General features: G+C 43.5%; 1 protein-coding gene across 1 annotated transcript in view; it reads left to right on the plus strand.

Moving 5' to 3' along the window:
• Positions 1-299: 299 nt before the first annotated feature.
• Positions 300-20,550, plus strand: part of LOC144753768 (uncharacterized) — an 82,773-nt gene continuing 62,522 nt past the window's right edge. The window contains exon 1 of the mRNA XM_078641346.1: positions 300-398. Coding sequence (XP_078497472.1) covers positions 377-398 — 22 coding nt within the window. The 5' untranslated portion in view covers positions 300-376. The remainder of the gene's footprint in view (positions 399-20,550) is intronic.

The following is a 20,550-nucleotide window of genomic DNA, read 5'->3' on the forward strand; positions in this document are numbered from 1 at the left end:
TCTTTGTATTCTTGATTTGACTTATTCATTAACCTGCATAGTTGTAGTCTAAGGGCCTGTAATGTGAAGGAGATATGCTTTGCCCTATGTATTCTAGGTCTCAGGCGCTACACTGTAACCTGTGCTCTGTGTCTGTGTTTTTTAGGGACTACTGTGATCCTTGTGTAATGTTTCTTGTGCTTCGCATTTTCCTGTGCCTTTTGCACACTTTAGTACTGCTTGTGATGCCAATTGAACGCAAAGTCTGATGCAGCAACCATAGGAAAATAATGGCAGCATGGTGTTTATTTACAGGCAGCCACTTGTTCATCACCAAGTACCTGGCACTCGAGGTCTACTTCAACCTAGAGGTTCATTGTACCATCTAAATAAAGCAATGTCCTCGAAGGAACCATCAGGTGAGAGAATCAATTGTAGTAATAGAAGGCATTTGGGATATTCCACCCGGTGCAAAAACCCGTTTGTGCTTTTACCTTCCTCCGGGCAGGGGAGGGAGCTGGGACTACAAAATAGTAATATATTCCTATAGACTGTCCGCCTCCCATCTGTGCTGCTACCAGATTTTTTTTTTACAGATAGATATAGGCAGAAAACAATATTTTTAAAAGCGGAAAAAACAGCAAATGGGGTTTCTTGTAAGTGACTCTCCATACTGTCCTTCATAAATTCCAGGCCAACAGCAGAACTGATAGACAGCATGGGGAGTTAAATAAATGGATGAGATTTCCTTAAATAGAGGCATATGTTAACATATATTGTATAAAATGCTAATATTTACCTGTGGGTGTAGCGTTTGGTTATATTTGGCTTCTTCGAAGTTTGAGTGCATATTTTTCAATTAAATAAATGTGAAAGCTTTCCTATTTACAACTCTATTTATTCTCAAACACACAAAATAAATATAGATAGATACCAATAAGATGGCCTAAAAATAAATATGGATGACTATAGATGGAAATATAAAAGAAAATACAAAAAAGTGGGAGCCCTAATTATATATATGTTTACCCAGAATAACAGTGCCATGTCCGTGCCCCCGAAAGTTCAAGGAAGCTATACTGTTGCTTGCTCACGTAACTAGATAACAAAATAATTACAGCTGCATGGAGGAAAAGCATTTTTGTGGATGTACACAACTTCTGCCAAATCAAGACATGTTCTCCTGTCTACCAACATTTGGGTTAAGACAAAGACCCTCCCTGTAGTACTCCTGAAAACTCTTTTTTAGGTTGATCACATAAGGTTAGGAGACAGATGGGCTGTCAAGCTAGACCTATAAACTAATGGGGAGTTAAGGCTTAATCTTAGTATCTGTGAGGGAAGGGGAGGAGCACAGCTTTAAAATACAGTATTCATAGTCCCAGGCCAAGTGTAGTGCATACCTAAACTAGGGTCAGTGCAGGATGTGCTGGGAGGACCTGAAATGATATTCATGTTATGATGTATACCAAACTCGGACACTGCTTTACTCGGTATGAAGATTTATTGATTTATTAAAGCAGAGGTAAACCCCACACCGCAGTCATGCCAGGCAGAGCTGGGCTCAACTGCCAGATCAACCCATATACCCCCATTATATCATCTTAGAACACATGTACATCATAATGGATTGCAGCCCCAGCCTCGCTGGGACTGACTAAGGGTATTAGCACACATCCCCCAACTTACCCAACACAAAGACCTGTAACAACACCGGTATAGTGTTACATATACAAGATGAGTGGAGGAATGACAAACAAAACGAACACACGGAAAGAAACAGACACACAATTGAACCACATATAAGAGAGCATGAGTGAAACACTTTAAACACAACCACCAGTCACTTTGCTAAGGAAAACAAAAGAATGAATGATGTTAATCACAAGCATAATCATCCAAATAGGCAGGAGGTCTTCTTGCCCTTGCTTCCCTCCTGACTTGTGATGTACTCATGGACTCATCTCCTCTTCTTAAAACAAACCCATCTCTTCCATGCATTGGCCAAGTGGCCTCCTGAAATCAAGTATCACCTTGACCGCTTGTAAAATCCCTGTCACTCATCAATAGCCAAGGGGTGAAGATGAACTGCCTACACCACCCTTTTCCATAGACTTTTCATCAACATGATCTTTCCTCTGGTATAGAGCAACGCGCCTGGGATTCCATGTCTGGCCATTTTCTAATTTGACCCAATTGCCTCCCACTGCCTTTATCCTGAAAGGTCCCATGACCACCACCTACAGGCTTCACTTTCACCCAAACTCCCGTGTTAATTAAACGTTTCTCCTCAATTGCATCAGTACTTCCATTTATCAAACTGTTGTGTGAGACTTCTTGATCAATTAAGGTACCAATTTCGTTCCAGGTGATCTACACTGCATCATTTCAAAGGGAGTTTTTCCTGTATTGCTATTCGAGGTGGTGCGATACGCCCACAACATATCCTTGACAGCATTTTAGCACAGAAACCTGAATTATATGCTAATTGTATCGTGCCCTTCACATTCATTTAATCCTTCCAACTAACCAATTACCTTGTGGGTTATACAATGAGGAACATATGTGTCTCACACCTAGAGTGTCTAGGAAAGTCTTCATCTCTTGCGAAGTCAGTTTGGTGCCATTGGCCGTCAATAGTACTGGAGGAACCCCCAACCTCCTAAATATTTCACTTAACACTTGAATGGTGGCAGATGTAGTGACCCCTTTCATAAATACAACCTCCACCCATTTTGACTTGGCATCAACTAAAACGGCTGCAAATTTCTCTTGTTCTGGAAGAAACCCAAATGATCCTATAAAATCAAGGCACACATTCTCCCAGACATCCCTTGCTTCTGACACATGTTGTTCCTCCCTCAAAGTGCCCAGACCCACTTTACGACGTTTTTCCGGGTCCTTCATGCTTCACAACACTCTACCCAATCTTTGACTTGACTGTCCATGAGGGGCCACCAAAAACTCTGTCTCAATCTTTTGATGGTCAACGTTTGCCCCAAGTGTACCTCTTGTGCTAAATTAATTAATCTTGTGAGAAGTGTAGTGGGTGGCACAAACCTTTCATTTCTCACAATAAGATTATCATCAATCACAGATAGCTCATCAAGAATCTTGAGGAAAGGCATCACTCCCACTGGTAGGTTGCTCTCACTCCTTACATCACCTCTGACTAACTCCACAACTTGTTTTAGCGTTGCATCCTGTTTCATTGCCTCAACCCAATCCCTCTTCAGAAGGGAATTTCCAAATTCCGCTGTGGCATTGTCAACACTGGTCACCACTTCCTCTGTGCTAAATTCATTGGCCTCGCCTAAGTGCATTACCACAGTCCAGTGTAGAGCCTAATACCGATGAAGTGAAGATCCACAGCCTGCGGTCAGATTAGATATATTGCACAAGTCGCGCACCTATTTTGCACAGATGACAAGGCAAGCTTCCACCAACATTTGCGCTGATAGATTACTGCAGAATCAACATCAGAGCTACACAGGCCTTTTATTCAGCTAGACATTTCCCAGATGGGCTGGAGCCCTTGGAAGCCAGCTTTGAAAATCCAGGGCGACTACTTGTCACTGTCCTCAACACCCTGAGGTTAATTGCAGCAGGCAGGAAGAGGCTTCAATGAACAAAAAAAAAAGGGTGGGAGTGGAAAGATAGAGAGAAAGAAATCAGAGAAGGAGAAGAGAGAGGAAAGAGAGAAAGAGAATGGATAGCATGAGAGAGTGTAAGGAGACTAAGGCAGCAGGGCTGCTTTGAACATTTTTGCCAGTGTTTGTTTTAGTTCCCCAGCCGGGCCTTAATCATAATGTTAAGTGTCAGACCAGTGCAACAATTACGTTTTCACTGACCAACCTTTGCAAAATGTCAGTTGCACTAACTAACTTGTTCACAATGACATTTTGCACTAGTCGGACTATTGAAACTGGATTCTAAATGCCACAGGCGACCAATGCAGTGAATGCAATGTTGGGGAATATTGTACAGCAATAAAGGCTAATAGAGCGGCGTACTTCCACATTTTAACATTTTAACGTCTCTGTAGTCTACTAAGCTAATATTGTGAAGTTTCTCGTAATGCTCAATGGCATATTTGAGGCTCAACAACACCACAGATGTTTTGGAAGCAAGCCAGACAGTGGAGCATTTTTTTTAATATCCGCAGATGGAAAAAGTCGATCTCAATGGCAGCCATCACCCACGTGTCCTGCACAGCCTGTGCATCCCTTTTGTTGCCTCTCAACCATATCTACGAGGCCACACAAAGTCACTTTGCGTGGTATTTCATGGCCTCATTGATCTGGAGTAGGAAAACAGCACAAATTGCTGCATTGACTTACTCTGCGTCAGGGGAGCATTCCATGGGTGTTGCAGTGGGTTTTCCCACGCAACACACAATGGATTTTGACACTGCCCCAGATTTACAAGAGCCTGTAAACCTGAGGCAGTGCCAAACCCTTACGCCACCCCAGGGGTGGCATAACGAGGAGAAATGTTTTCATTTCTCCTCTTTTTTTTGTCTTTCCACGTGTGCTGCAGAATGCAGCACACGTGGAATAGTCTGCAGTCTGCATGATAGTCTGCAGTAACTCAGACTATCACGATCCAAAAAGACCCATTAAATAGCTTTTTGCGGTTTACTCGCACTTTTCTAACCAAGAACTGCCTCCTTTACAGGTTCTTCCTAGAACCTTGAACGCGGCTGTCTTAGAGTGTTGGATCGTAGATGTCGCTTTTCTGCAAGAAAGAGTGTTTTACAGTATATCTGGATTTTTATATTGACCATGTAACCACTCACTGTCAGTCTCTGTAAGACTGAACGCTCTACTCTCACTGGGACACTCAATAATTTGCTTCGTACATAGGATACGTCAATTGTTGGTGATGGTAATAAGATGAATCTCAGTGTAGCGCTGAAAGGCACCGAATTTTGGGGCATATTACCAAGGGCCTTATCGCCGCTTTAGCGGGAATTTTTCCCGCTAAAGTGGCGATAATTTTATCGCCCTATTACCTAGCTGTCGCTAACACCAGTTAGCGACAGCTAGTAGGAGATAGCGATCATCTTGGGGCCCACTTTGCATGTCAGCGATATTTATCGCTAATGACATGCAAAGTGGGCGTGCCAAGATGTTAGCGACTGTAAACAGTCGCTAATATCGCTATCTCCTTTTACCTACTTTTGGAAATAATCGCGCTAGGCGCGATTATCTCCAAAAGCTAACGCCTGCCCAGTGCAGTTCTTAGCCATGTTATCCAATGGTAGGTGGATAACATGGCTAAGAGCATTTGCTCGGTAATGCATGAATATCGCTGATTTCTCAGCGATATTCATGCATTTCGGGCGATTTTTACCGCTTTTGAGATAAACCTTGATAATATCAAGGTATCTCAGCGATATAATTATAGCCGCTAACCATGCATAGCGATAATTATCGGTATTGTTTGGTAATATGCCCCTTTATTTAATATGCACATTCGAAATTCAAAGCTACCTTTTGCACAAATAAATTTCAAATATAAAATATAGTGCACATATAAGTATCAAAGTAATGAATAGATTCAGAATATTTACAAACAAAATGTACATGCTTAGTCCTGTTTGGGTTCTACCTCTGCCTCTATACATACGAATATTTATGCAGGTGTTCCAGTTATTTTCAATCTGGGCATTATTTTCTGCCGTTTTTGTCTAAGTTACCAACTTTTTAAAAGAAATCTTCCCATTGGCTTAGTTGTTTCTCTGAGCTATCGTTCATCGCGGTCCAATTTTCCCTGTCAATCAAGCTTTTGAAGGTGCAGCCTCCGACCCTTGTATAAAAGGCAAAGTTCAGCAGGAAGTGGCTCAGGTCTCCTGGTTTTCCGCATAAACAGGTGTCAGAGTTTACTTGCTAGAGCAAAAAGTCTCCTTTTGATTCGCAGGTTTGTTAGATAAGGCTGAACAGATGGGTCAAAGGGGGCCAGTTTGTCCTAATAGCCGAAAGGACTTGTGAGCTTTCAGTTTCCTTTCTAGTCCTAGTGTGGTAATTGTTTTATTGATTTTCTTGCTATATGTTTTATTGATATTATTTGCTGTACCAGATTTGCTCCAGAGATATCTAGGCCTAGTGTCTTGCTTTATTTGATGCAACATATTGCACAGTTTGATTTATGCTGAGTTTAAAATGTTCTCTCCGTGCTTTGTCAACAGCTGTTTCCTGCCACTGTTAGCATCTTCGTCCCATATTTTATTGGTGCAGTTTCCCATATTCTCTGAATTGAGGAGAAACTGACTTTCCTCGTGGGTTCCCATTTGTTCTATTAGTTTGGCCAGTCCCCATAATTCCGCACAATAGGTTCTTGATTATTTTACGAATAGCACTTAAAGAGGGCTACTGATTTGTTCATGGCTGTTTTAATGTGTATATTCCATTTAATGTTGTCAGAAATCGACAGTCCTAGGTATGTGAATATTTTTACTTCTTGCAGTCATGTGTAATTGATTTTGAAGACATCAGAATTTCTGTTGTTTCTGGAGATCTTTACATTGTATTTTCTGTGCTTATTTATAATTCATTTTCTTAGCAGCACTTCTCTAGAAGAGCTATACTTGGAGGCCCTTTGGTGTCCTTCCTGGTCGCCAGAGTATGACGGGGCAGGGACTTGAAAGCCTTCAATTTCCGGAATGTCAACGTTTGCGTTTCAGACTTTACTGTACAGATCATTTGTGCATAGTGATACAAGTACTCAACTTACAGTGCTGAATCTTTTGCTAATGTGGCCTAATGTGGAAAATCTCTGACCAGTGTGCCGAGGCTCGCCTTTCTGTTCCCTCCCACCTCCCACCTTCATCGTCGCCGTCATTGATTCCCGGTTTCCGGTACCGGGACAGCTACGGCGGTGTCTGCGGCGCAGCATTGCACGGATGCCTCTTGGAGTTCTGCCCCACTGTTTTTTCGTTTGCTTGCTGTTCCGCGCTGATTTCGGCGGAGTCGGCGGCACAGTATAGCGCTGCACAGGACGTCACACGGCGTGGCGGCTTTAGACCTAGACCGAGTGTCGTCCTTACTGCCCTCACTATCCCCCGTTGGCAAGGAGTAAAGGAGACGCCACGGGGGAGACAGTAGTCTCTGGGCATCTTGGGCGCCATCTGGTGGTCGGAGGTTGCTGGAAGCTGCCGGGTGTCGCCACTAGCAGGTTAGGGGGAGGATAGTGCCCCCTGGACCCATAACCTGCAAATACACAGGAGCCGAGCAGGACTGTGGACCTGAAAAGACTGAGGAAAGGAAGAAAAAGTGGTGGAGGCACAGAGAGTGGCAGAAAGCGGGCCCACAGGACAGAGGTAAGTGGAAAACAACAAAAAAAAGGAAACATTTATAGTTGAGGGTCTTTTAGCAAGAGGTAATTCCAGAGGTGGCTGTAGAACACCTAGAAAGCATAGGAAAAGCGAAGGAAAACAGCCTGGAAAGTCCCTGCTCCCTTGGAAGCAAGTAAGCAGAGAGGGAGAGCTTAAAGACATGGCATTAGGAAAGAATAAACGTCGGAAAGCATCTAAGAACTCAAAACTCCCAGGAAATACAAGCCAAGGAGTAGAGGACATAATAGATCTTCCCACAGACTTGGAAAATGCGACAACGACACCTACCAGAAATATAACATCGGTATTGGTGTCAACAGCATCCTCAAGTACAATTAAACAAAAGGGGCCGATGTCCGCTAAGTCTGTAGGTGGAAAGGTTTGGCTCCATAGTCTCAAAATCTATTAAAGACTTCTTTGGTAAGCATTTTAAAGAAAAGGAGACACCAGAAAGGGAATTAAAAGCGGTGGAGTCCCCAAAATTGACTGAGATCGTGATATCGGACGCCGATTCCCTGAACCAGACAAATTTTGACACTGCTAACATCCCGATAGTACCTCGGCTGTCTTCCTCGCCACGGCTGTTTCAATCAGTATTAAGCCAAGACTCAGAGGGAGAGGGGGAGGAAGAGAAAGAAAAAGAAAATGAAAATGAAAATCAGAGTGATTTACACCTGGAGAGAGAAGCTGCCGAAGAAGAATTTGGACTTAATGAAAAAGACAGTCTGGAAAACGTAAATATGGCCTATACTGTGATATCAGGCCCACCCGTGAATAGTTTAGAGGTGACGGGCACCTCGAGCTCATCAATGCTTGAGGTTATGTTGATGCTCCAGAAAACTTTACAAGGAATTCTAGAGGTTTCAGTGGAAAATAACGAAATTCTAAAAACCCATAGTAAGCAGTTTAATAACATAATTGGGGAATTGATGCAGATTAAAGTCCAAATGCCTTCCCTTGTAAGATCTGTAGAGAACGAAGCTAACGAGGTGGGAGAAACAACAAGGACAAATACACCAAATGAGGAGGAGCCCAATGTATATATTTCCCGCTGTCCCATGATCATAAGGAGATATGGTAAAAGTAGGCGTTGCCTGAAGAGGAGAATAGGGAAAAAGGTCCAACGGGTCAGACCGGTTGCAGAACAGGTGAACAGGAAACAGGCACCCTATGACCTAAGGCCCAGGGATAAGGCAGGGAGACTAGAATTGGATAATGTAACCCCAGTAGACACTGGGGCAAGCACCCCTGGTCCCCAGGAAAAATCATGTTGGGTCCAAGGTAAATGTGTTGCCAAGAATGCAAGGGTTGCTAAGAGGATGCCAAGGGGGAGGAAAGAGGGTTTAGAACCTATACGAGAAATAGAAACGTCCACCGAGGCAGGGCCCAGTAACTTATCCCCGGTGAATAATTGGATGAAGGGTGATAGAGTAGAAAGTAACTCAAAGAGAAGGAATAAAAGCCCAGAGGAAAGTCATAAGTCTTTACAGGCACCCAGGATTGTGGACACCTGGCTATACCTAGAACCAATGGGTCAGGGAAATGGGGGGAAAAGGGGTAAGAAATTAAAACCCCTAAACCGCTCGCAGTTACTATTCTCGTTTGCTAAATGCCCCAGCTTAAAATATGTCAGTACTGAGGATTTAAAAGAAGTGGGGTTTTTGGTTAATGCTAAAGGTGAGGAAATAACAAAGGTCCTCCTCTACTCAGCTTTGATAAAAGTCGCATTGGAAAAAGCGGAAGCCGAGATGTTAAGAGAAGGAATTAGATTAGTAAAGAGAGAGGACCTGAAAATGGCTAATCAAGGCACACATTTCTTAGAAACCATGCAGTGGGCATCATTTTAATACAGTCAACTCTACCCCACCTGGAGAGAAAGAGTGGGTGCCAGGGAGCAATAGAGTAATTTAGTGTTTTGGTAATGTAATTGAAATTTAATTTTCAAGTTTCTTTAATCGTCTGCGAATACCACAATACTAGGTATTTTATTTTCGAGGGTTGCCATGCAAAACCTGTGTGTTCAAAAAGTTGCGTATTACATAAAACTTTTAAAGGCAATACTTCACATTTATAAGTATTACATCAATAACCTGATAAATGGGGAAACGTGGCAACTTGTTGAAGAAAAGGAGGCAGGGAGGCTGGAGCGTTAGAACAATACAGGAGAATGTCATTAGCATAAACTGCCATTTTAACTCGTTGAGAAACAATTAGGAACCTGAAAAACGAGCATCTTGTTGGATTTTGGTAAGAAAGGGTTCAAGTGCAATGATAAACAAAAGGGGTGATAAAGGACAACTTTGGCGTACCCCTCAGAACAGAGGAAAATAGTGTAAAAGCATACCATTAACAAAAATTGCAGCTTTAGGACCTTTCTAGAACAAAGAAATCAAAGTGATCAATTTGGGTGGAAAACCAATCTATTTTAATGTTAGAAACATACAATCCCAGCCAATTCTATCAAAAGCTTTTTCTGTGTCCAAAGCAATAGCAGCAATAGAATGATCTAATGTGGAGGCTTTGCTTAGGACGTTTAAAAAAACTCCAGAATTGTCGGAGGCTAATTGACCTTTAACAAAGCTGGATTATTTAGGGACTATGGTATTGGGCCGAACAGGGTCAATACGTAGTGCCAAAATCTTTGCAAAAAAGTTATAGCCAGTATTACCTAAAGAGATCGGCAGATAGTTCTTGCAGAGGGAAAGATCTTTATTGTCTTTCGGATATAGCAGTTTGGACCCAGCCATATGCAAATCAGTCTTGAACCTGTGCCTCATGGGAACAGTCCAGACTGAACTGCCAAGCCAGGTCCTCCCTGGACTGGAAAAAAGCATCCTGGGACCGGTTTTGGGGTATGTCACCCTTCATCAGCTAGGCTAGCTTAAATCCAGCGGCACAGTGAGCAAGTGACCCACGTCTGGGCATACCCATCCCACTTAGGGCGAAAAGTGTAACTGCAACAAATGATGGACGGAATGCTGAATGATTCAAACATTCTTCCCCAGTCAAGAGATCTGGGTTAAATCCACTGTTCTATTGCCCACTACGCCACCCCCAGTTTGGACCTAGACATATGCAAATCAGTCTTCCCTGTGTGCCTCATGGGAACAGTCCAGACCGAACTGCCAAGCCAGGTCCTCCCTGTCCCGGAAACAAGCATCCATATCTTAACTCAAGGCGGTACAGGATATAACCGTAAACTGGTTGAAAGTACAGACTGCAACTGCTGCAGTTATTGACAGTCAGCAATTATTAGTTGTTTATTTCATTAGACCATCAATCCGGAGCTAACAAATCCTCCCTTTAATTGCTCTTGCCGAATCGTTCAAAACATCCTCCCCATGACCTTTGCGAGTGATGGTGGGCTTTTGTGTAGTTAGAAAAAGTTGACCACATTTTTTAAGTTAGATCATGTATCCCTCAGGTAACATCCTACTGAAAGCAAGGCTGTACATTGAGGATCCTTGGTCCAGTAAATTTGTCTAGCGGCTTTTCTTCTATGGACCTTTCTACATGTATTCATGAATTCCAAAGAAACACTTTAGGATTTTGAAGCGAATATGCTTCAAAATTTCAAAATGCTTGAATGTGGCATGGAAGCCATTTTAATGTTCCCACCATAATCTGAACTACAAATACAAGTGAAGGTTTGAAAGCAGCAAACCTACAGGCTAGTGCGGGTATGCAGGAGAGATGAGTGTCCTGCTTAAAGTGGCATGAGGGAATTTTGTGCGTCCCTGTTCAATGGTGTTTAGGCCTCATAGAGGCGTGGGCGGAGCAGCAAAGCTGCTGGCCACGCCCTGCGAGAGATATTGTTCTAAAAAGGGTACTGTAAGCCCCACCCCTCCTTTTCATTGGTAGCATCAGCGTTTAGGGTAAAGCAGGCTTCCCATTGAAAAGGAGGGTTTTCAGTTGCCGCCCTGTCTGCTTTTTAGACAGCCCCTACGGACACTGTGGCCTGTTTTACGACTGTGGTGAAGAATTTTTCTTATCTGCTTCTTTATTTTAACAAGCAGATAAGAACATTCTTCACCACAGCTGTGAAGCAGGCACGGAGAGCGGAGGTACAGGGGGCACAGTGACTGCAGCTCTCTATGGCTGGGCTCTCCCTCCCAGCGTCTGCCTGCAGCCTCTGTAGCAGGGGCTCCTCGCCCACACCCTACGCACCTCTGTGCCACTGCACCTGCTGCACTACCAATAACGGCACACACTGCTGCAGTGGGCTCTTTCCTCCCACTGCCCTGGTGCCACTGCACCTGCTGCACTACCGATAAATGCACACACTGCTGCAGGGGGCTCTTTCCTCCCACTGCCCTGGTGCCGCTGAACTAATGAGAACAGCGACCCTGTGCTCCATGGCTGGAGCAGGCTGCAGAGGGTTCTCGCGCCACCGAGCACTCGGAGCAGGCTGGGGCCTGATGCCACTGCACCTGCTGCACGAAAGAGAACAGCGACCCTGTGCTCCATGGCTGGAGCAGGCTGCAGAGGGTTCTCGCGCCACCGAGCACTGGGAGCAGGCTGGGGCCTGGTGCCACTGCACCTGCTGCACGAAAGAGAACAGTGACCCTGTGCTCCATGGCTGGAGCAGGCTGCAGAGGGTTCTCGCGCCACCGAGCACTGGGAGCAGGCTGGGGCCTGGTGCCACTGCACCTGCTGCACTAAAGAGAACAGCGACCCTGTGTTCCACGCCTGGAGCAGGCTGAAGAGGGTTCTCGCGCCACCGAGCACTGGGAGCAGGCTGGGGCCTGGTGCCACTGCCCCTGCTGCACTAAAGAGAACAGCAACCCTGTGTTCCATGCCTGGAGCAGGCTGCAGAGGGTTGTCGCACCACCGAGCACTGGGAGCAGACTGGGGTCTGGTGCCACTTCTTCTGCTGCACAAAAGAGAACAGCGACCCTATGCTCCATGGCTGGAGCAGGCTGAGCAGAGGGTTCTCGCGCCACCGAGCACTGGGAGCAGAATGGGGCCTGGTGCCACTGCACCTGCTGCACAAAAGAGAACAGCGACCCTGTGCTCCATGGCTGGAGCAGGCTGCAGAGGGTTCTCACACCAGCGAGGGCCGGGGACTCCTTTATCCACTGACAATGTAACCTTTACCACACGTCCATTACAACGCAGCACATTTACCACAGGTAAGCACAACACATGGTACTTTTCAACACGGGACTTAAACACAGATATATATATATATATATATATATATATATATATATATATATATATATATATATATATATATATATATATATATATATATATATTCCACCAAGTTTTGCCTGCAAGGAGAAGAAGAGCCCACAAGCAAGGTACAGAATTCGGCTTTTATTCAGTGTTGGGAGCAGCTTGCGAAATGGATGCAAATCCAGCAACAGCTTTCAAAAGTCAGCCTGACGTGTTTCGTTTTTAATACTTCTTCAGAGGCATTTGACTCGGGCTCCAAGGCAAACAGTTTGTGGGCATCTACACAGCAATTTATCCTCTGCCTCAATGGGCGTTGCCAAACACATGGCCTCATGGTAATTGTAGTGTCCTGTCCCCCTTCAGTGAGTTGCCAGCCTCGGGCCCCCTTATTCGTAAGTTCAATAAAACCACAGTGGGGTGGGTAAGTTCAATAAAACCACAGTGGGATGATATATAAATATATTTACATGACAGAATATGTAGATGTATGTGTGTATAGTATACTTATGCCATTTAAAACAAGCATTTGCAATGCAATAGGTCCCGTATTTATGCGAGTTTGAGCTATTCACATTGCAAATAATAATGCCTTTCATATTTGTTTTCGTTTTAAAAACATAAATAAAAAGCATTGTCATTTACAATGCCAATAGCTTTAACTCGTGTAACTGCGAGACCTATTGCATTGGAAATGCTGGTTTTAAATTATGATTTTAACTGATTATTCTGACATAGACTAGCAGCATGCCCCCTGGCTCTTACCAAAATCCCCATTATGCTTTTTTTAAGCTCATATGCAGATGTTACTTGATTGCCGGACACACTTGAATTTCTTTTCCCATCGTACTGTGGTTCAAATATTTTGGGTGCTTTATTAAACATAATTTCTTGATGGGATGAAGATTATTATGACGGATATGATTTTAATTGGAATACTATTTTAGATTTTGTCTTCATTTTAGTTCAAGAGAGTAGATGTTAAGCCGACTATGGCCTTTACTTTTTTGCTTTAAATGAAGAATGCACAGGGTTTAATTTCATTTTCTAAAGTTCAGGTTGACAAAATAGGCACCATTAGCAATGCTAATTTACACATTTTATTGAAGACCAACATCAAACCAGTTTTCAAAATATTTTGACAAGTAACTTAATTTCTTTGTAAACTCCCTGCAACAGCTCCCCGGGTTGGGTCCTGCAGATTTACCTGAGTTGCTTTGAGACATTTCCTGGGTATATTGGACCGTTTACCATGACATTATTATACAAATTAATTATAATGGTTCACAGATAGATTGATTAATGCACTGACGCCCGCAAATTTTCATGTCAAATGTGGTATTGACAAAATAAAATTCTGGTTATATTTTTTCTTACAACCTGTGAAGGAGGAACATATCTCAGTTACCTTTGCACGTATTGACATTCCATTAGACTCCTTTTTTGTACATGAGTCACATGGTCCGCAATAGGATTGTATCGGAGTTTAACAGCAATAGACAAGTGTATAAAGTAAAATGTATAGTGCACTCCTTTTTTAGGTCGAGCCTGGGGAGCGCATGCGCTGCTCTGCAAGGCATGCTGTATTGAGGTGGGGGCTTGAAGCTCCGCCCACTCTGGCCCACCTTTTTCAACGGCTTGTCTCATTGTCCACTTTAAACTGTGGCTGTTCATTAGTCAAAAGGCTCAGTAGTTCTTCCTTTCTACCGCCTTGTCTCATTTTGTAACCTCCGATGGCGACACCGCCTGTTATGTGTGTTGTTGCTCGCTAGGCTTTAATAACAGCTTCTGAGCACTATTACAGCAGGCAGGACACACTGTCTCCTAACGCTTTTTACAAATTTTAATAGCGCACATTTGCAATGTAATAAGTCTTGCCTTTGCGAGAGTTTAAGCTATTGGTAATATAAATGACAAGACCTTTCATTTATTTGTTTTAAAAACAACACATAAATATAAGGCATTGTCATTTACAATGCCAATAGCTCAAACTCTCATAAATACGAGACCAAATGCATTGCAAATGCTTGTTCTTTATGTAAGTACCATTTACTCAATTTGCTGTTGAAATCTCCACAGATACAATGAATGGTTTTGAGTTAGCAGGTATCAGTCATGCTTCGCTGATACAAGTGAGCAGGTGTGTAAAGTCCTCCAGTTTCTGTTATGGGGCATAAAATGTGATTACAATCAGAATGGACTTATCTAATAACATAAGATTACACATCTGTATGTTCTCATGCAGATTGCCCCTGCTTTTAATGCTACACCACAATTGTTGCTTCTACAGGATATTTAGAAGCCTCTGCTGTTTCTTACGGCTTGAAAGTGTTTCGCGCATTTTGGATGGTTTATTTACCTCAGAATTTCCCATTTTGAAATTATCCAAGTTTCATGTAGCGCTAGAATTTCATGGCTTGTTAAGAATTTTATCAAATCTATATTCCTCAATATGTTTAAACATTCCATGAATACAGTTTTGTTTTTTCAAATTTCCACAGTGTAGTTTCTGTTTTGCAGGTGTCCAGTTCTAGTATATCTTGTGTTGATACATTTAGGTTCATGGGTACTGAGCGGGAATCATTTTTGATGTGTACAGCTTCCTCCTATTGTGTTCCCTGTTAGTCACTGGATTTGAGCGATGGAGATTTCCTCAAGAATCTGTATTAAGAGACTCTTGATCTTTCTTTATAGATAGTCCTCTTGTGATTTGTCATGAAGATGCTTCCGGCACCTCTGGGCTTTTCTTTCTCCTTCTTGACAATCCTACATCCATATTTAGTCGGTGTATCATTCAAGAGAGGCAGAGAGAGTCCTGTGAATTTCAACTCTGGAATTGGACTCAAGCTGAAGGAAACAGACGTTGTCACCATATCTTCCTCCTGTACACCTTAGTTAAGCACACATGTTCTATATTGTACATGGGCATACCACTCATCTCATCCTCCCGCGTGAATGTGAGGAATACACCCATATTCTTTTTGTTACTCTTTGAATACATTCTCCTGTTTGGTATCTGTGCTAAGGGCCTGATTTAGAATTTGGTGGCCGGTACTCCGGTCGGTATGTAATAATACACTTTTAATAAGGCCGAGTGGATTTGCAGACTGCCCTTCTGGAAAACTTTAAATCAGGCCCTAAGATATTACTCATTTCAATACAAACCTGTATTGAAAATGTAATTTTGTTTATGTGATTTCCTCGGTGAGTGTTTTTTTATGCTTTGTTAGTCACTGAATAGGTGTCTCATTGTTCATTGGATTATATTGGTAGACTGTGTACTTTGTGTAGATCATGGTGCACAATGATTTTTCTCTGAAGATGCTTTGTTTATTTTGTTGGCCTCTGATTTGCTGTGTCAGTCTTCATGAACCTGTGTTGGGATGTTCTGATAAAACATAATTCATGTGGACTAGGTCAGTGCCTTCTTAGCGTTGACTGGTAAATTATAGCGATTTACTCCCCAAGTACGCTGTGCTGTGATGATGCGTGCAAAGGCACAGTAGAATGAGGGAGCCCATGTGTGTTGCAAGCAAATTGAGGGTGAATTGACAGTGCCCTGGTGTTAAGGCAGCGATTTCATTACTACTTTGTGCTGTGTGGTGTATGCAGCAATGAATGAAGATTCTTTTCTTGGGTGAGCTGGGACACGTTGACTCTACCCTGTGACATGGGAGGATTGAATGCTCTGGAGGCTTAATACAGGGCTGCGCAGTGTATGCTTTCCCACTATTGACTGCATGGTTCAATAGACCTGCTGTGTCCCATGCTCGAGCGTGATGCTGCCTCTCCACTATCTTTACACCATACGCTGTTTGCAAAACCAGTGCGAAATTATAATGTTTTTGATTTGTTGAACACAGCTGCTTACTCCTGGTAGCATCTTATAGAGCACCGGGTTGGAGCATTGCTTTAGTCACCGCGTGTGCAGATGGGCTGGTGTATGTGGTTCTTCTTGGGGAAGTGTGAGAACGTGCCATCTTTCTTGCATGGTATGCCCCCACTTTTTGCTGAATGGCTGATGTACTTTGACTGAGTGTGCCCTGGGTTCCTGCTAACCAGGTACCCAGGGCCTGTGTTCCTTCCCTAAAACTGTGTTGAAACCTAAACCCAATTGGCATCTCTGGCTACAGGTCAGTCCCTTGTAAATGGTACCCTAGGTACCCAGGGCATTGTGACCAGAGAAGACACCTATGGGCTGCAGCACTCATTGTGCCACCCTTAGGGGCCCTACACGCACACACACTGCCTTTGCAGGCTGAGTGACTTGGTGCAGAATTAAACAGAGAGTCAACATGGCACACATCCCCGTGTGCCATGCCCACAAACCCAGTGCCCTGCATATCTCAGTCACCCATCTAGCTGGGTGCAATATGCCAGTGGTGTGGGCACAGGTGCATGAGCCCTGTGCCCCTACAGTACCCAGGGCCATTCCTGGGCACTGTAAGTACAGTGATGCCATTAAGAGTATATGGTGCTGGTAGATTGTCATTATGAACTCCACAGCACCATAATGGCTACACTGAAGACTGAAAAGTTTGGTATCAAACTTCTCAGCACATTAAGCCCACACTGATAACAGTGTGGGATTTAATGTAAAATGCACTACAGAGGGCCTCTTAGAGATGCCCCCTGAAACCTAACCGACAATCCACGTCTTGTCTGAGAGGCTGCCATGCAGCAGACATGTTGCTGGACCCCTGGGCGGAGAGTCCCCCGCTCTCCTGGGCCTGCAACAATGCACATCCTGGTCGAGGTTGTGAGGAAAGGGTGTGCCAGCCTGTGCCAACTCCACCCCTCAGGTGGGAGAGGCGAGGTGAAGCACAACTCCAGGCTCCGGCCATCTTGAGGATGGGGAGCCCTGCCCAATCAGAGATAAGCTCCTGTCCCCCTCCCACAGGAGAGGAGCAGGATAGGGGGTGTACTCACCCCAGGACAGGGACCTATTGGTCCCTGCCCTTCCCCTACCTGTAACGCCCTTACATTTTGAATTTAGGGGCACCCTGAACCTTCTTTCCTCAGATCCCAATTCGAAAACAAGAAAGAAGATCAAGAAGAAGAAGACCTGCTGTGCAGCTGCTAACAAGAGGACAACACCAACTGACTTGTCCCCAGCCCTACAGGCCTGTTGATCCTTGAACCTGCTCCAGCTAAATCCCAGCATCTCCTGTGGACAGCAACCTTGAAAACACAGAGGGACCTGCTTGCCTTGAACCTCTTAAAGACTGGGACTCATACGAGCAGTGGTTCTGCTCAAACAGCAACTCCCATGGTGCCAGCCAGGAACCGCAAATCCAGCACACTCTGCACCCGCCGAGCCCGGACATTGCCAGAGTGGACAAAGACCCTTAGAATGTCCCCCCGGCAACTGTGACCTGGAATCCAGTGCCCAAGCACCCTCCTAGACGACCCAGACGACGCCTGCAGACTCACAGCAAGGGACCCCTCCAACCACGACCAGCAGAGGATAAGATTTCCCAACGTCAAATGACACCCCTGCACCCGGCGCCCCATGGCTCCCTGTGCCCTACTCCTGGGTGTCTACCTATCCTCCAAGAATCCAACTTACCCCTCGAAGTGTTGGTCGCTCCTGAAGGATCTCCGTCCCCGAGCCTGCAGCCTTTGTTCACCTTCCAAGTTCTCCATTGAAAAACATTGAGCGCTAGACGGCTCAAAAAAACCTCCCTGCACCCAGCCGCCCTAGTGCCCCTGGCAGTGCAACCTTGGTCCTAACTTACTTCCCCACTTGCCCTGAGCAAGTGGGCAAGTGGGGAGCCCAGCTCCCACAGCCGCGTAGCCTGCTTGCCAGCAGCCACCAACCAAAGGCCCCCTGCCTCTCATTGGATAACCTTGGGCCTAACTACCTCTGCACCCGGCTGCCCCTGTGCCGCTGAGGGTGTACCAACTGTACCAACCTGACCCTAGGAGACCCCTGAGTCTATACCCAGAACCTTAACTCTGCCAGTGGAGTACTTACCCAAAAGCCGATAACTCACTTTTCTTCCATAGAGTAACATTGACTGGTTTCACTTGAAAATTCATTTTAGTGTGGAGTTTTGAAACTTTTAAATATTCACCTAAAATCAGCTGAACAACAAATTCTGATTTACTCACCTGGTATCAGGAGAGAATCCAGTGCTGCATCTTTTAGCCCTGCACTGACCCTGAATAGTAATTTTAACTGTCCTTACCAGTAACCTGAATTTCCTCGCATAGGAATCCATTGTCTGCTTTTCATCAGAAAAGTTTCTATTTTCACAAACTACAAATATTCCTTAAAATCACCTGTATGACTTAAACACATTATATCAACTGTTTACAAGAGATGCACCAGTGCTGGATCCAGGATCCAACACTGAGTAAGAAAAAGTAATGATAACACTACTTACCTGCTAAGTGAATTTCCTCCCATAGGATAACATTGGTGATTCTATGTGAAAAAGTTTTTGTGTCAACTTTTAAAATACAATAATATTCCTTACAAATTACTACTGTAACCCGAGAAATTCTTTATTGTATAGTTAATAAAAACCGTTACAATATACCAAATTATTAAAACCACATTACTTTACGCAGTATGTACATAAAATACGCATTATAAAACTACCATTAGTAAAAAAGATAAAAACACAGCTGCAGGGGATATACTATTTGAATTAATAACTTTTGCAGAGTAATTTGGATTACAGATTATAAATCAGCCAAAGCAGTTCACAATATCAGAGTTCAAAAATTTGGGTTTGTATTGACTTTTAGATACATTTTCAAAGTTGAATACATATTTAATAATTCGACAGATGAATTGAGGATCCTCTGAGTCCAGCACATTTAATATCCCTGAACGGCATGTGTGAATACCTTTTACATTAAACTTTTCCCTTAGTAAAATCCGACGATCATGCTCTAGCATTGGGCAAATGCAAATCAGGTGGATCATATCTTGCACTGCAGCACCACATAGCTTTCACTCAACTGTTTTCAGGAAATGTCCCATGACTCAATCTAGGATCCGGTCCTATGGTTAGAAAAGTAATCTACAAAGTAACTAATTGCATTTAAATAGAAATTCCCATTGAGCTCAATGTTGCATTGTGTTTGAAATTGTGTTGCACATTGCAACAACTGTAACTAGTGAAATCAAAAAGTCTGTTGCCTATTTGAAAAGTATTTAACTAAAGTAACTCATTCTGAGGTAGTATATTTTGATACCTTGTTGGTTCTAAAAATAAAACAACTATATATTTTGATACAAAACAATTGGCCTAGAGTTCAGTTCTTGAGTGTGTGAGATCATTTGCTGACTGAGTGTTTACAACAATTGCTTTGCACTGTCCTCTGATACTGCTCGACCAAGCTACCACTTTAGAGAGTAAGGTTATATCTAACTTTAGTCTCTGCCAAACCTCTGGGGACTGTACCTTACTTTGGTCCAGAATATACAGAGCCACTTTCTCATAGGAAGAGGCAGGGAGTTTTATTTATTTATTTATTTATTTATTTATGCGATTTTATATAGCGCGAACTTTACCCGAAGGTGTCAGAGCGCTTTACATAGGACCCAGTTTCAAACATAAGGACTGACGGTACAAAAAGAATTTGCAAATTTTTGACTTACATAAGAACCAGTTGAAAACATACGGATTTAGGATTACATGCGTTATAAAAAGGTACAAACAGAGAAAAAATTGCAAATGTACAAACAAGCAGGAGATACAAATCGATAAACTCTAGGCATATACTAGTGAAATCTCTATCTACTTAGGGAGGGATAACACATGGATAAACTCTAAGAGTCACATAGGAATGGTAGAGAGCATGGCGGACTCCTGCATAAACTAGTGATTAGAGTTATCTCTATATACATAGGGAGGGGGTAAGACTGGATATACTCTAAGAGTCACATAGGAATGGAAGAGAGCACAACAGTCTACTGCATATACTAGTGACTAGAGTTATCTCTATATACATAGGGAAGGGGTAAGACTGGAAATACTCTAAGAGTCACATAGGAATGGAAGAGAGCACAACGGTCTACTGCATATACTAGTGATTAGAGT

Source organism: Lissotriton helveticus, chromosome 5_1 (assembly GCF_964261635.1).
Source record: "Lissotriton helveticus chromosome 5_1, aLisHel1.1, whole genome shotgun sequence".
Taxonomy (NCBI): domain Eukaryota; kingdom Metazoa; phylum Chordata; class Amphibia; order Caudata; family Salamandridae; genus Lissotriton; species Lissotriton helveticus.